The 13,650-nt window shown below is 42.0% G+C and overlaps 1 protein-coding gene across 1 annotated transcript in view; it reads right to left on the bottom strand.

Annotated features, from left to right (window-relative positions):
* Positions 1–13,650, bottom strand: part of LOC117534867 (nesprin-2) — an 87,308-nt gene that overhangs the window by 55,568 nt on the left and 18,090 nt on the right. Inside the window, 20 exon segments of the mRNA XM_034199118.1 lie at positions 811–954; positions 2,485–3,789; positions 3,966–4,130; positions 4,761–5,013; positions 5,106–5,213; positions 5,535–5,740; positions 5,957–6,160; positions 6,249–6,350; positions 6,459–6,626; positions 6,969–7,127; positions 7,444–7,594; positions 7,891–8,049; positions 8,572–9,440; positions 9,530–9,680; positions 9,917–10,083; positions 10,976–11,096; positions 11,468–11,583; positions 12,174–12,486; positions 12,956–13,116; positions 13,218–13,373. Coding sequence (XP_034055009.1) covers positions 811–954; positions 2,485–3,789; positions 3,966–4,130; positions 4,761–5,013; positions 5,106–5,213; positions 5,535–5,740; positions 5,957–6,160; positions 6,249–6,350; positions 6,459–6,626; positions 6,969–7,127; positions 7,444–7,594; positions 7,891–8,049; positions 8,572–9,440; positions 9,530–9,680; positions 9,917–10,083; positions 10,976–11,096; positions 11,468–11,583; positions 12,174–12,486; positions 12,956–13,116; positions 13,218–13,373 — 5,178 coding nt within the window.

Genomic DNA, 13,650 nt, shown 5'->3' with positions numbered 1-13,650 from the left:
GTTATAATCCATGTATGTATACATCTAACAAAAAAAAACAGTCCAATCCTCATATATGAAAACTGTAACTAGGACATGTTTTGTATTATAGCTTTGAAAGTGATTCAAATGATAATAAAAGTCATATATTTTCTGTTTCAAGCTTAGATTGTTTGATTTACTTTAAGTTCTCTCTTTTTAAAGTTATACTTGTCAATATGATAAATAATCTATCTAAAATTAAACACTATCACACTTGGCATCAAAAAACGAGTCAACCTGTGTTAGTGTAAGGGAGAGACTGTGTATACCGTACTGACTGTGTATTTTGTGAGTAATTATTCCCACTAATGACCCTGCAGGAAGTTATTGTAGCTCGTTGGTCCATCCTGTGGACCTTCGTGTCAGAAGCGTCAAGGGAATATATATACAATCATCCATCATAACACTGCCGCTCTTATCTGTCCCCTGTTTCACAGATAACACTTCTTGGCCTGTCTGGACACTTTTGATCTACTGTATGCAGCTATGTTGAAAATCAGAAACTCAAATGTTTAAAAACTAAATGAGGATTTTCATTGTTATGCTTATTACAGGTAATGTGTGCAACTACAGGAAACACACCAGTGCCACTAACCTAACAAAATAACCTGTTTTTCACACAAACTTCTAAAACCAAATCAATTCAGATAGATTTTGATATACACATAAGATCTGACTTCAACAGATCAGTTTATTGACAAACAGTTGAGCAACATAACAAGCCTCCAGTAGCTCTAACTCTGAGACATGTGCAACAAGCCGTGACAAAAAGGAAAAGTTAATACTCACATTTATTATGTTGCTTTTTTCCACCAAGCTCTGGATCTCTGACAAAACATCCTGCATGGTGGACTTGGGTTTGAAGAACTCTGGTGATTCACCTGTCGCCCCCCCAGCTGTCCTCTCAGGCTCCATGCTGTCCTCTATCTGCAGCTATGACACAGAAGACAGTGTCACATGTTAGCCTCCTGCTTCCCTGTGTTTGTCCACAGATAATAACAGAGCTTCCTGCCGTTTCCCTGTCCCTGCAGTGGTAAATATTACAATGTAGCCGGTAGCTCGGCGAGTCAGTACAGTTAACAGAAGAATGTGCCTGGGTGGGAGCAGTCTGCCCCGAGGGAGAATCACCAAGTCTTTTAATCTATAAAGTGCTTCCTCCCCTGTTTCTCTAAAGATACAAGTGATATTTTAGAACTCTGATAGACAGAACGGGTTACAAAACAAGACACAAGCAGCAAGGTATCTACAATGGGGGAGGTGTCCTGGGAAATACTTTAGGCATGACCACAGTGTGTCTGAGAGGAGGGTTCAGGTAGAGCGGGAAGAGGATTTGAAAACACTTGCAGCAGGTTTCTGATTTGCTCAGGGGAAAAAGAGCAAAAGGTATATATGTCATACTGTCTCCTTCTCAAAAGCAGTGTCAATATTTAGGTGAATATGACCAATGTACCAACTGTTAGTTGACGTTCATGGAGGTACAAATTATGAAAATATGTTAATGTACTTTAATATTTCTGGTTAAATCTTGAGCAATGTTAATATCAAGTCAATTGTATTTATTTATAATTGGATAATCAGCAGAATAAATTAAGAATAAGTGAACTCAAATTATTGGTATTATTTAAAATGTATATTTTATTGTAACTGTCCTCTGAATCCTGATCACTTTAATTGGGAAGCGTGAGACTGCTGTTCAAACACAAGTCACCCCATTGCAATAAATCTAATCAGCAGTGAAATTAGGGAAACTAAATGTATGGTTTCTTAATAACAAATGTTTGGGGGAATATTTTAGGACCCTCAACATCGATCCTGGAGAAAAAAAATGATGCTCAGCGGCTCCTCTCATCTCCCTCAGGGAACCCAACAAGGCAAACCTCCTCTGGACCATACTCTTCTTCTCTCCTTCTTTCTTAACTTGGCTGTTCCTTCTTCTTCTCTGGTCTTTTAACGCATCCTCTTCAGACTTCCGTGTTGGAGCCTCCTCCTTCTTAAGGGAAGGGTCCCTGCCATTACTCACAATAATGACAGGATGTCCCACTGAGAAATTCCTAAATTCCTTTGAGCACTTTGGCTTGAGGTTACCGAACTGTCTCTGCAGATATCGAGTGACCACTATCAATCAGCAGGGGGGGAGATACTGAGTGATAGGTCAATCGAGAATTATACAAATTGAATATCCTTAATCACAATCATACACCTGTGATTCATCATGATTTATCACACAAACTAATGTTTACTTGTATGTGGGAGGGGTTAAAACAACACTGAATAAACACATTAAGATCTCAGCTTACTTTGGATGATTTCTAAATGATTGGCATGTAGTCCGACCATTCTCTGACAATTAGCTAGTGCATTGATAAAGCTGCTGTCATGGAAAGCCGCTGTAACCACCCTCATGCGATAATGTGTGCTACACAGGTTTTGTGGCTCGTAAAAAACGTTTAATATGACATCTACCTGTCCCTGTGTCCCCTCTGTGTCCTCCAGCGATGCAGGTACCTTCCATTCACTTCCTTCAAACAGCAGCCTAGCTTTGTATCGTCTTTTTGGCACTTCGAAAGCTTTGGCCTGGGGTTGTTCAGGTTTCGTCTCTCCTCCCGTGTTCCCTCCCTCTTCCCTCTCACACTGTCCTGTACCTGCGCTCTGAGCAGTGTCAGCAGCAGTCAGCTGTTTAATGTCTGCAGCAGGTGTTTGTTTGGCAGGTAAGGCTTCTCCCTCCACCGCGGACGAGACTGAGTTCATTGTTTGCTTCTCAACGTGACAAAATGTTGTCATGTCTTCTTGTTTTACATCCGGACATGTTGTTTCTGCTGCATGAGCACCTGTGAGCTCACATTCAGTTACAACACCGCATGATTTGGAGGGATTCAACTCCTCATTTTGCATGAATGGATTGGTTTGTGACTTTTCTTTGCATGATACTTTGGCACCTTTAGAATCCTCCATTTCCTTTAACACAATTGGGGTCAGAGTGTCCTCCACTTGAGGCTCATTTAATGCATGGCTCTTTAAATAATGGATGTTCAAGTCTGTCTCATCTAATGTTGAAGAGACTCTGGATTTATTCTCAAGAGTACTTGACATGTGTACGTTGTCCTGTGGCTGGAAGTCAGGCATCTCCATGTCCAGCACTATTGTAAACACTTTAGCTGGACTCACACTGATATCCTCCCAGCATTCCCTCTTTTCTTGAGCACCAGTAACTGTTGTCAATGTCTCAGATTGCGCTGTGCCAACACTGTCATTTTCCTGCATGTGGTGTGGCTCCATGTCCAACACTATGGTAAACACTTTCTTCTGTGTTACACCTAACTGCGTCTCTTGTTCTTGAGCATCTGTAACCGATTGTGCTGCAAGATGTTCAGACACATTCTGAGGGGTAGAAAGGGGGAAGTGGTCTAGTTCTGTCGCTTGGGATCCAACTAGAGTTGTGACACTGTGTGTTGATTTGATTTCTTCCGAAGTGTCTTTGCCAATAGCTGGAAATTGTGAGTCCTGGATTAAGATAGTGTCCGTCTGCAATGGGTCAATGTTCTCTTGCCGAGTTAAAGTCTTGTTGTGAGCAGGAAGTGAGTTTTCTGTGAGCAGTGCCAGTTTTTCTCTGATGCTGCTGTCTAGCGCCCTCTGGTGGTTTTGCAGGTTGCTGATTTCCTGTGAGAGGCTGGCCTGGGCCTCAGCTGTAGAAATGGCCGTAATGGTGTCCTTGAGTGTTGCAATTTGTGAAAGGTATGTTTCTATGTCGGTTACTTCATGTAACAAAGCCTAAAAAATGACAGATAAACACAGATAAATAGTGATACAAGACAGATGGCTTAATGTTGGGAAACTCTCAATCATCTTCACATTGTTCATTGTTTCAATACCTAAAGAATGTGAAATAAAAAATGTAACAAAGCTTGTTCATGATTCACAAAGTCAGTTGACTTAATGGACCTCACCTCCAGAGCCGGTGCATCAGTGATCAGAGCAGCGGAGCTTTCTTTCTGAGCTTGACAGGCGGACATCTTTTCCTGCAGGGATGTCAGTTTATGATTGACAGCCTGCAGGGACTGGCCAAGCTGTTCCTCATTACACACAACTTCCTCGAGGCGGGGACACACACCCTGTGGACATTTAAGACACACCAAGCGTCACTCAGAGGGCGTGTATACTGTGTAAGATTTCAGAGACTAAACCGGCGATTCTACAACAAATCAGAAGTCTCCGTTCATTGACCCGACCTGACATGTTCCAAATGTGTTCATTTCAATTGATTTCAAAGTTAATTTTAACACAAAAAAAGTGAAGATTGGTTGAATATTAGTTTCATACAACTGGATTTTTAAGGTTTGCATTCTAATGCCACTCTGATCAATTATCTAAAATATGATATTATATGATAACTGTTAAATCACAATGATCTGCAGGGACCGGAGAGCGTGTTGATGAATATCTATTTTGATTTATCCAAACTAATCCATCATTAGAAAACCTGTTCACCAACGACACATGGGCACTCCTTATTAAAGAAGTGTAAACAAATGTGAAAGTAAATAAACCACATAACACTGCCACACCCTCTGTATAACAATACACACTGCTATAACAACTGCCACTTAAAAACTACATGAAAACAAAGATAATTGCTAGTTTAGATAACATAATAAGTTTTGCCTTTTTGTAGAATGTCCAAAAAATGGGGCAGCTCAGTCTGTAATAATGTAATAATATTTTCTTATTAGATGACACTTTACCGGACTCTTTGTGGAGAGGTTTTCACCAAGCGGAGAATCAACAGTTCCTCTCAGATCTCCATCAGAGGGTTGAGTGGACTTCAGAGGAGTCTGAAACTCCTCGCTGCTCAGAGAGCTCTGCTCCTCCGTGGAGCCCTGTAAGAAGTTGTGGAATTGTTGGAGCAGTTTCCTGCTCTGCTCCACCACAGCACACTGCTGAAGGTTGCTGCTCTGCAAGGAGGACACAAGCTGATTGAGCTCCTCTGTCCTCACCCTGCAGGGAAAACAGTGCAGAGTTGATGCTCAGTTATTATTAGAGGGGGAAATCTTGTCACTTGTCATGTGGAATCAGAAAACAAAGCTTACCTTTGTTGAAGCGCTTCCTCCTGCAGTACACTTAGATCCTTGTCTTTCGCTGCTTTTTCCTCAGCGCCCTCCAACCACTGTTGTATATGCTCACTCTCCCTTTGCAGCCTAGAACACACACAGTGTAAATGCAGGCATTCACATGTAACCATGATACACTGTCAATAAAATCAACAGTGAGAAGTGGTACCGCCACAGAGTAGTACAACACAAGTTTAACTTGTTCCATTGACCCAATTTGTAACAGAGTTTCTAAAATAAGTCTGGTTATAGTGTAAGAATTGGCCATATATCAAAATATCCTCGTTAGCTACTATGTCTGGTTTTGATTTCTTTGTGTCTTTATACAAATTCATGATAAACACATTTCAAAATACAGTTATGTAACCAAGTAGCTTTAGACAAAGCTTTACATCACATGAAGGTTACCTGTCCAGATCCTGGATATTCCTCACAGTCTGCTCTTCCGCCTCAGAGAAGAGCTGCTGGGTGTTTCTGACTTTCTTCTGCAGCTGAACCCCGTCTGCAGACAGACTCTGCAGAATGACCGGACTCGCTATGGAGGCCATAACATTCAGATCCTCCTGCACACTCTCCGCCTGCTCGTCCTGCGCCTGGAGCTCAAACAGCAGATCCTGTAGCGAAACATAAGATATTGATGGTGATAAGCATTTTAAAAGCTATTAAGTCTACTAAAAAGCTAGCTTTGTACTCCACTATGTCTAGACTCATAATATCATAGCTTTCTTAAATAGTTTTGATTTATTTTATACATGGTAACTTTTTTTTAAATGACATATACATTGTTCAAGTGCGTAGTACACTTTACAACACATACAAACTCTTTTAACCTTAAGTTTGGCAAGGACCGCTGCTACATCTGCACCAGTGAGAGTGAGGAGGGAGTCCTGAATCTTCTGGAGGGAGCTGAAGCACTCTGCCATCCTGACAGTGATTTGTCCCTTGGCAGCCACCATCTGCCTGTAAACGTCCTCCGCTTCTGAAACAAGCTCCTGCAGCTGCTCTGTCTTCTTCCTCATCTGGGTCTCCACCACCTACCGTAGACAAAGAAAAACAATCAAGACACGTGTTCTAACTCGATCCGATCAACTGTGTCTGTAAGCATTATATCAGAAGCTGTACCTGAAGCTCCAGAGGGGGCTCTGTGCTTTGAAGCAGTGCCTGAATCTCTGTGGCTCTTTGATGGAAATGCTCCATATTCTCCTCTTGGGTCACAATCTCATTCTGGAGACAGTCAGAGGGAGAAGATCAATGTTTAAAGCAAACAAGGAATCTTGCTAAAAATTGGGTCCAAACCTCTGTATTACAGAACGAATAAGGGATGCTGTCTACCTGCAAGGCACTGATGTCTTCTTCTGTCTGAAAGGACGGACACTCAGCAAATGCTGCTAGTTTATTGGCCGTCCACCTCTCCACCTCCTCCCCCAGCTGCAGGACCCCATCCCACAGAGTCAAGCCCCGAAGCAGGCTTTCCAGGTGGGAATCTGTTCTCTCTGATATCTGCAAGAATTGTATTTGAAATGAATGCTAGCACCGATCTTACAACACACAACCCAACTCAACATAAGACCTTAGAAATTCAATAATTGCAATGTATGATCGCAAACATAAACGAAACGCTTTACTTTACATATGAGAGCAGCAGCAGATAAAACAGTGGGGTAAAAACTATTTGTGTAGTAAATCTTGCTTTAATAACAGTACATAAAATAATGAATAATCTGCAAGAGAATTGAAAGATGATTCCGAAATCTTCTGAAATTGAATTACTAGATAATTTTGAAAATCATAATTTCACATCAGCCTAAGCTTTTCAAAAAACGAAAAGTGACTGAAACTTACATCCAGCCAGCGGTCCATGAGAGCATCCGCTTCGTCCTCAAATGGGATCATGGTGCATTCTGGGATCTGACGCAGATGAGTGTGAAGCTGCCTGCAGACGCTGCGGACCTCCTCTATACCGTCACCCAGGCCGATCAGCTCTGATTTAGTGTCCTGGACCTGAGACACCACACACACACATATAAAACACACTTAACTGAACTGTTGAGGACAAGGTTTGAGTAGGGCAGAATGACTTGGGGTCAGGGTAGGGGATGAGGTTGGGGTATGTACCCTGGGTGGGGTCGGGGGTCTTAGGATACGGAGAAGGGATGGGGAGGTTAGAGGGGGAGGAGTTCAATGAGTTATGTACAGTGTTTACCGTTTCCTGGGTCAGCCTGGGTTAGGGTTAGGAAGAACCAGAGCCACGAAAAATCTATCTTGATTTCACTTTATTTGCAAGTTAGGTTTCAATGCAAATGGAACAGGGGTATACCTTAGTGTGTAGTCTCTGCAGGTTTTCTCTCCCCATGTAGGACGCTTGCTCACTGATGGTGCTCTCCGCCCTCTGCAGTTTCCCGCTCAGATCCCCACGGATGCTCTGAAACCTCTTCAGCAGCTCTGTGAGTGTGTTACACTGCTCCAGCCTGCACGTGATAACACAACACACACATTCAACCAACTCAGCTAAGATATAACGTTTGATAATAATAATGCATTTTATTTATACAGCGCTTTTCTTGAAACTCAAAGACACTTTACAGAGTAAAAAATCACAAAAACATCATTAAAACAACACACTTAAAATATATAAAACACAACATGAATTACAGATTAACAGCAGAGTTTTGATTTGTGCTTTGAACATGGTGAGATTGGGGCCAGCGATGGAGAAGGCTCTGATATGTAAATGAATCACAGAGGACTGAATCTCCTCCCTTACCGTTCAGTTACAGCTTTTGTGGCCTCCTCCCAGAGCTCCTCGGCCTCTCTGGTCTGACTCACATCAGAGACGCCTGACTGTGAGGATTCCTCTCGGATGTGCTGCAGCTCAGCGAGGTGTCCAGCAAGTCGACTTTCCAGCTCTGTCAATGCACGAGTCCTGCAGGGAGTTACAACATTATTATTGTACAGAGGCAGACATGGTTAAGAGTCATCGTTTCAGTACACCAGTAAGGCATTGCTTGCACAGGTTCATTTTGTATTTAGTCTTAATCCTGAGTCAAATGTCCTGGCTGGTTTTGGTCATACTAAGACGACATTATCCTGTTTAATTAGTTATTAGATAGCTTTTAAGTAACATTAAGCTGTCTTTGGCTCTTTTCTGCTGTAGCCATGCACATGTCCCCTCTGTGGGACTAATAAGGTATTCTGATTATAGTTGGCTCAAATTCTGACTATTGTAGTCTTATCTGAGTCAAACAAAACCATTACTATTTTTAAAATACTGTAAAACACATCAGGTCACATATAGTAATTTCAAGACAAAATATTGTTAACTTAATACATTTGAATATTTAGATGTTGACGTTGTGGTGCAGCTTTACAAACATGGCATCTTAGGTTAAAATATGTTCCTAACTTTGAGCAACTTGAAGCAGTTTGTGGTCAGAGATCAGTGTACCTGTGCTGCAGCGCGGGCAGGCTGGGCTCCTGAAGCCTCAGCTGCTCGGCGGCTCCTCTCATCTCCCTCAGGGAACCCAACAAGGCAAACCTCCTCTGGACCATACTCTTCTTCTCTCCTTCTTTCTTAACTTGGCTGTTCCTTCTTCTTCTCTGGTCTTTTAACGCATCCTCTTCAGACTTCCGTGTTGGAGCCTCCTCCTTCTTAAGTGTGTTTTTATCATCATTTTCTTCCAGCTTTCTCCTTTTGGCTTGCTCTTCCATCTTACATGCGGTGAGATGCTCCTGTGCTCCCCCCTGCTGTGCTGAATCCTCCCCAGGTGTTGTCTGAAGTATCTCTTTAGGATTCAGCTGCTGGATTTGCTCCATTCTTACTGAAAAGAATCCATATTTGCCGTCCCTCTTCCCGCCTGTCTTCAGCTCTTTCTCGACTTCCAGAACTCGCTGGGACAATGATGTCACCACATCCTGACACGTCACATTGGCACCATCCATAGTCAGAGTCATCCCCACTGCCTTTAAAGTGCTGTCAACGCCATCAGACTGGGTCCTGGCAGCCTGTAACCTCTGCTGCATCGCTGCCTGCCAAGAGAGTCTCTCCCGCTGCCTGTCTGACTCATGTTCCTGTCTTCTGGAGTCCTGGTTGGCCTGCAGGGCTGGGATCTCTGCCTCCACTTCTCTTACTGTGGCCAGGAAGCATTTCAGAGCCCGAGCGGCAGCCTGAACCTCCTCCAGCCGCTGTCTGAGCTGCTGAAGGTGATGAAGGCTGTTGTGGAGAGCCTGGCAGAGCGATGAAGGGAATGTTCTTTCCTCTTCTGCAACTCGTTCTGAAAGCTTTCTCATTTCAGACCGCAGTCCGTCATCCATCTCCTGGGTAACACGAGAGGGATAAATAGTACTTTCTGCATATGTCATTATCTGAATTAAAGTGTTAGGTGTCTTAAAAAGCCTGGATGTACCTTTAAATCTGATTCCAGTCTGGCATCAGTCAGGGAAAAGGAGGAAATGTCCACAGACTCTCTGACGATCCGCTCCAGGTTTTCAGTGATCAGCACCATGTGACCATCTGCAGATTCCATCAGGTCAGCAGTATTCTCCAAAGATTTCATCCTAAATGAAAAAAAAAGCAACTTGTACTTGTTAGAATAACATATGTAGACTATGTAGTTCAGGACAATGATCACATTGCAACACAACCCTCATTAATAACAAAACTAAACTGCATGGACAAAGTTGAAGACATGTTACTCAAACAGAGGAAGGACAGGTAAATAACCTTTTCTTACAAATGTGTTCTTATGCCGTGAGAGATGAATCAATACTTTATTATTGATCAGGTGCATTACCTGCTCTGGAGGCACATCTGTTGTCCTCTCCACTGCTGAGTCAGCTGCTCCCTGTTTCTTTCCACCTCACCTTCATCTTCCTTGGTCATCAAATGGGAGAACTGGGAATACTGGGAATACTGGAGCTCAAACTCAAACCATGATGCCTCTGTCTCCTGTTTTAATGTCTGTGAAGGAGGGAAAACGTTTTTCACAAAGCATTTAGAACAATAATTTCACATTGTGAAGATTGACTATGCAAGAAAATGACTGCTTAGGCATTCTTTAATTTATAGGTTTTACAAGATACTCAGAAGTAAAAAGGAGCATAAGTGATACACAGCTTAAAGCAGGATTTGAAAAGGTGGACATTTAATGACATGAAATAATTTCTGAACTTAATAAAGTGATGCTTTAACCCTCCTGTTATCCTAGGGGTCAATTTGACCCCATTCAATGTTTAACGTGTCTAAAAAAATGGTTCACATTCTTTTGGTTCATGACTTTTCCTAATTTAGTGAGGACTAATGGGTAAACATAAAATGAACATGAAGATCTTTTTTAAATGTCCTGTTCGCATTTTGTACGCATCGGTGTTCCTTGAGGTCAATTTGACCCCAGGCTGTTTTAGTAGTATAAAACATATACAAATGTCAACATATTACACATATTTGTGTTGATTGTGTAGGATGATATTGAGGTGACTATTACATGCAAATGTATCATTGTAAAACAAAACTACCCTCTGCTTTAGTTATTGGTCCTTTAACAACATCAAAAAGATCTTACTTTAACATTTTATTTCAGTACGTGAGATTATATGGTGATTTATATATGTGTTGATAGTCACATAATAGGAGTTCTGAATGTATAAAGGGGGCTGTGGGGGGGAAGGTTGGGGTAATGTTTTAAATGGTTATTTAGGTAGTCAACTAAGATACCTAAAACACCAGAGACATACATGTTGGTTAAAATGTGGAATATGATCATTGTCTTGAGTTTTAAACTACTGGGGTCAAATTGACCCCAGAGGAGAAAGGGTGTAAAGTAAATCAGAGGATAACAGGAGGGTTAACTTGCCTGTAGTTGCTTCTTTCGGTCCTGCAGGGTAGAAAAGCTGACAGAGTCTGGGATAAACTCCTCCAAATGTGGTTTGTTCTTCTGGAGTTGAGACTGAAAAGCCGAGCAGGACTTTCTGTACCTGCAGTGAAAGATTTCAATACATCAATATGACATTCTCTGAAATTGAAAAAGCTAAATGGGAACAGAGCCGGCTGCAAAATCTGTAAAATTAGACTGTTTTTGTCTTTGGGGTATTTATTTTGTTTAGATGACAAACAGGTGGAATCGACAGCAACATACAGTAGGGGTAAATTGTAAATATTTGTCTAACACATGTGTCAAATTGTCACTGTGAAAGGATGCTGCTGATTACTTACTAAAGTTAAACACACAATACAATATCATTTTGGATTATGTTCAACTGCGCTCATCTGTCAGGTGTAGCTTTAACTCACATGCTGACAGTTCTTCAAACAACACTCATGTAAGAGCTGAGATAATAACCCCTACCTTTCCAGTACTTCCTGTTCCGAGGAGATCACTTCCTGCTGTGAGGCGGCCGTCTCTAGGATGACGGTCCACTCGGCCTCCTGCTTGGTCTCCACAGTGTCGCCCCTGACAACCGCCTGCGAGATGGGAAGGTCACATAGTAGCAGTTCAGAGACGAGAAGAGAACGAGATGCAGCAGAGCCGATCCACTTACTGAGGATTAACCCTGCTGCTGCTCTCACAGGTCAGTCTCAGCCAATCACAGTGCAGAGTTCTGCTCGGACCAGGAAGTCTTAAGGAAATACCACTTGAAATGCTATGTATAAAGTGAATAAGATTCATTTAGGGATATTAACACATGCAACAATCTGATATACAGTAAAGCATTTGACTTTTCTGTTACAATTTATCTGGACTGAAACCGGTCTCATGTCAATTTTAAATGTCTGCAGAGGCACAGGAACTGAAGGAAAGTAAAGTTATTGTTTTGGTTTACAGGTAGGAATCAAAGATATTTGTTTCCCTTGGCATTAAAACCACCTCCATCATGAGCAAACTCCCAATAAGCTCTTTTTATGTGACTTTAACTTCACATTGTATAATTTGTTGGTTACAATACAGTTGTAAATGTTTTTCTAGGAGCTTACAGAGTTACTAAAATACCTAGTGCAGCGAGAGAAAGCAAGAAAAACAACAAGGAAATCGAATGAACGTGTTCTCTCCCTACCTGTATGTGAGCCTGGGTCTGCTGGCTGCTCTCTGTGAAGTGCAGCAGACGAGCTTTCAGCGGCTGCTCTTTGGATCTAAGTGCAGACTTCAGTTTTTTCTCCAACCCACAGCTTCTACGTTCCCCCTCCCTCTCTGCCGGGACACCCTGAGCTCGCAGGTGGAGGATCTCACCCTGAGGCTGCGCTGTCACAGAGCCACACACAGGTGAGAGGTCTTGTTGTTGTCTGTCCAAGCTTTGTTTCTGACGGTTGCTGTGCCGCGTGTCGGCCGACATTCTCAGCAGGGGGGTTCCCCGGGTCTGCCGTCCCCTGCTGAGGGAAACAAAGGTTTATTAGGGGGAGGTCGAGCTGGGTAATTAGGAATCTCATTAAGATTAATAGACAGGAAGGATTACACAGTGAATATTCTGAATAATAAGGTTGTCAATTAAACAATGCATTTGAACTTAAATTAAATTCCCAGTTTGTAGCCCATAGAACCTGAATGTTAATTTAAGGGTACATTTCTAAGCCAAACAATGCTGTTTCTTCCTGTCTGTCTTTACAGATTTTTCTAATCTAAAATCTGACTACACTTTGAATGTTCAATGTGCTGTCTACCACAAATTGGTTTTAACACTTAGTAGAATACACATTGAATAAGCTTCCTTTCTGAACAAAAGAAAACAGACGTGTGAAAATACATCCAAGAGAAGCAGATCTTATGGTTCGCTTTTATAAAACTATATTACGTCTAAGATATTACACCTCATCATACTTCATCTCCTTTGCATTATCTTACCAGTCAGAAGTGAGCACTGCGTCACTGGATTGTGTTTCTTGAGCTTCATCTGACTCCTGGAGCTGGTCGGTTGCTTGGCAGAAGGACTGTCCCTGTGTTAGTGTCTCACACAGCTCTTGTAATGATTCAACCTCATCAGATGCAGCTCCATCCATGACGACCTGGGAGAAATGTGAATTTCGGAGAAACTGAAATAAAGTCTGAAACATACAGCTTGCCACACAGCACAATCAGATGATATTGTTACAGAGTTAGGAAGTACCTGGTGCTGCGACACAGAGTCATGGTCAGTCTGGTCAGTGGTTACGTGCAGAGTGTTAGTTTGAGTTTCACATTGCACAGCAGAAAATGACTGATGTCCATCTCTAATCTGACACCAAACGATGGGAACAAAGGCAGCCATATCTCTGCGTACATCCTGAGTGCGACACAAACAAGCCAATTCAACTTTAAAGACAAATGTTAGTGGTGCCAGGTTCATGCAATATCAAAACTGTTGACAGAAAACAAATAAAATGGTTAGTTTACTGGGCTTTTTAGTTAAGACTTGTGTTGTATTGTTACAGGATAACCCAGAAAATGAGGTATTGTGAGTAAAACAGTTACATGAAACTGGATTTATTAGATTTAGTCAAATGACACATATTGGCTATCTTGCAGAGAGTTAAATGAGAGCGTCAATAACACTCTTTTGC

The sequence above is a fragment of the Gymnodraco acuticeps genome, unplaced genomic scaffold (assembly GCF_902827175.1).
Source record: "Gymnodraco acuticeps unplaced genomic scaffold, fGymAcu1.1, whole genome shotgun sequence".
NCBI classification, from domain to species: Eukaryota; Metazoa; Chordata; class Actinopteri; order Perciformes; family Bathydraconidae; genus Gymnodraco; species Gymnodraco acuticeps.
The sequence above is the reverse complement of the archived record's forward strand: the minus strand, read 5'-3'. Positions and strand labels throughout refer to the sequence as shown.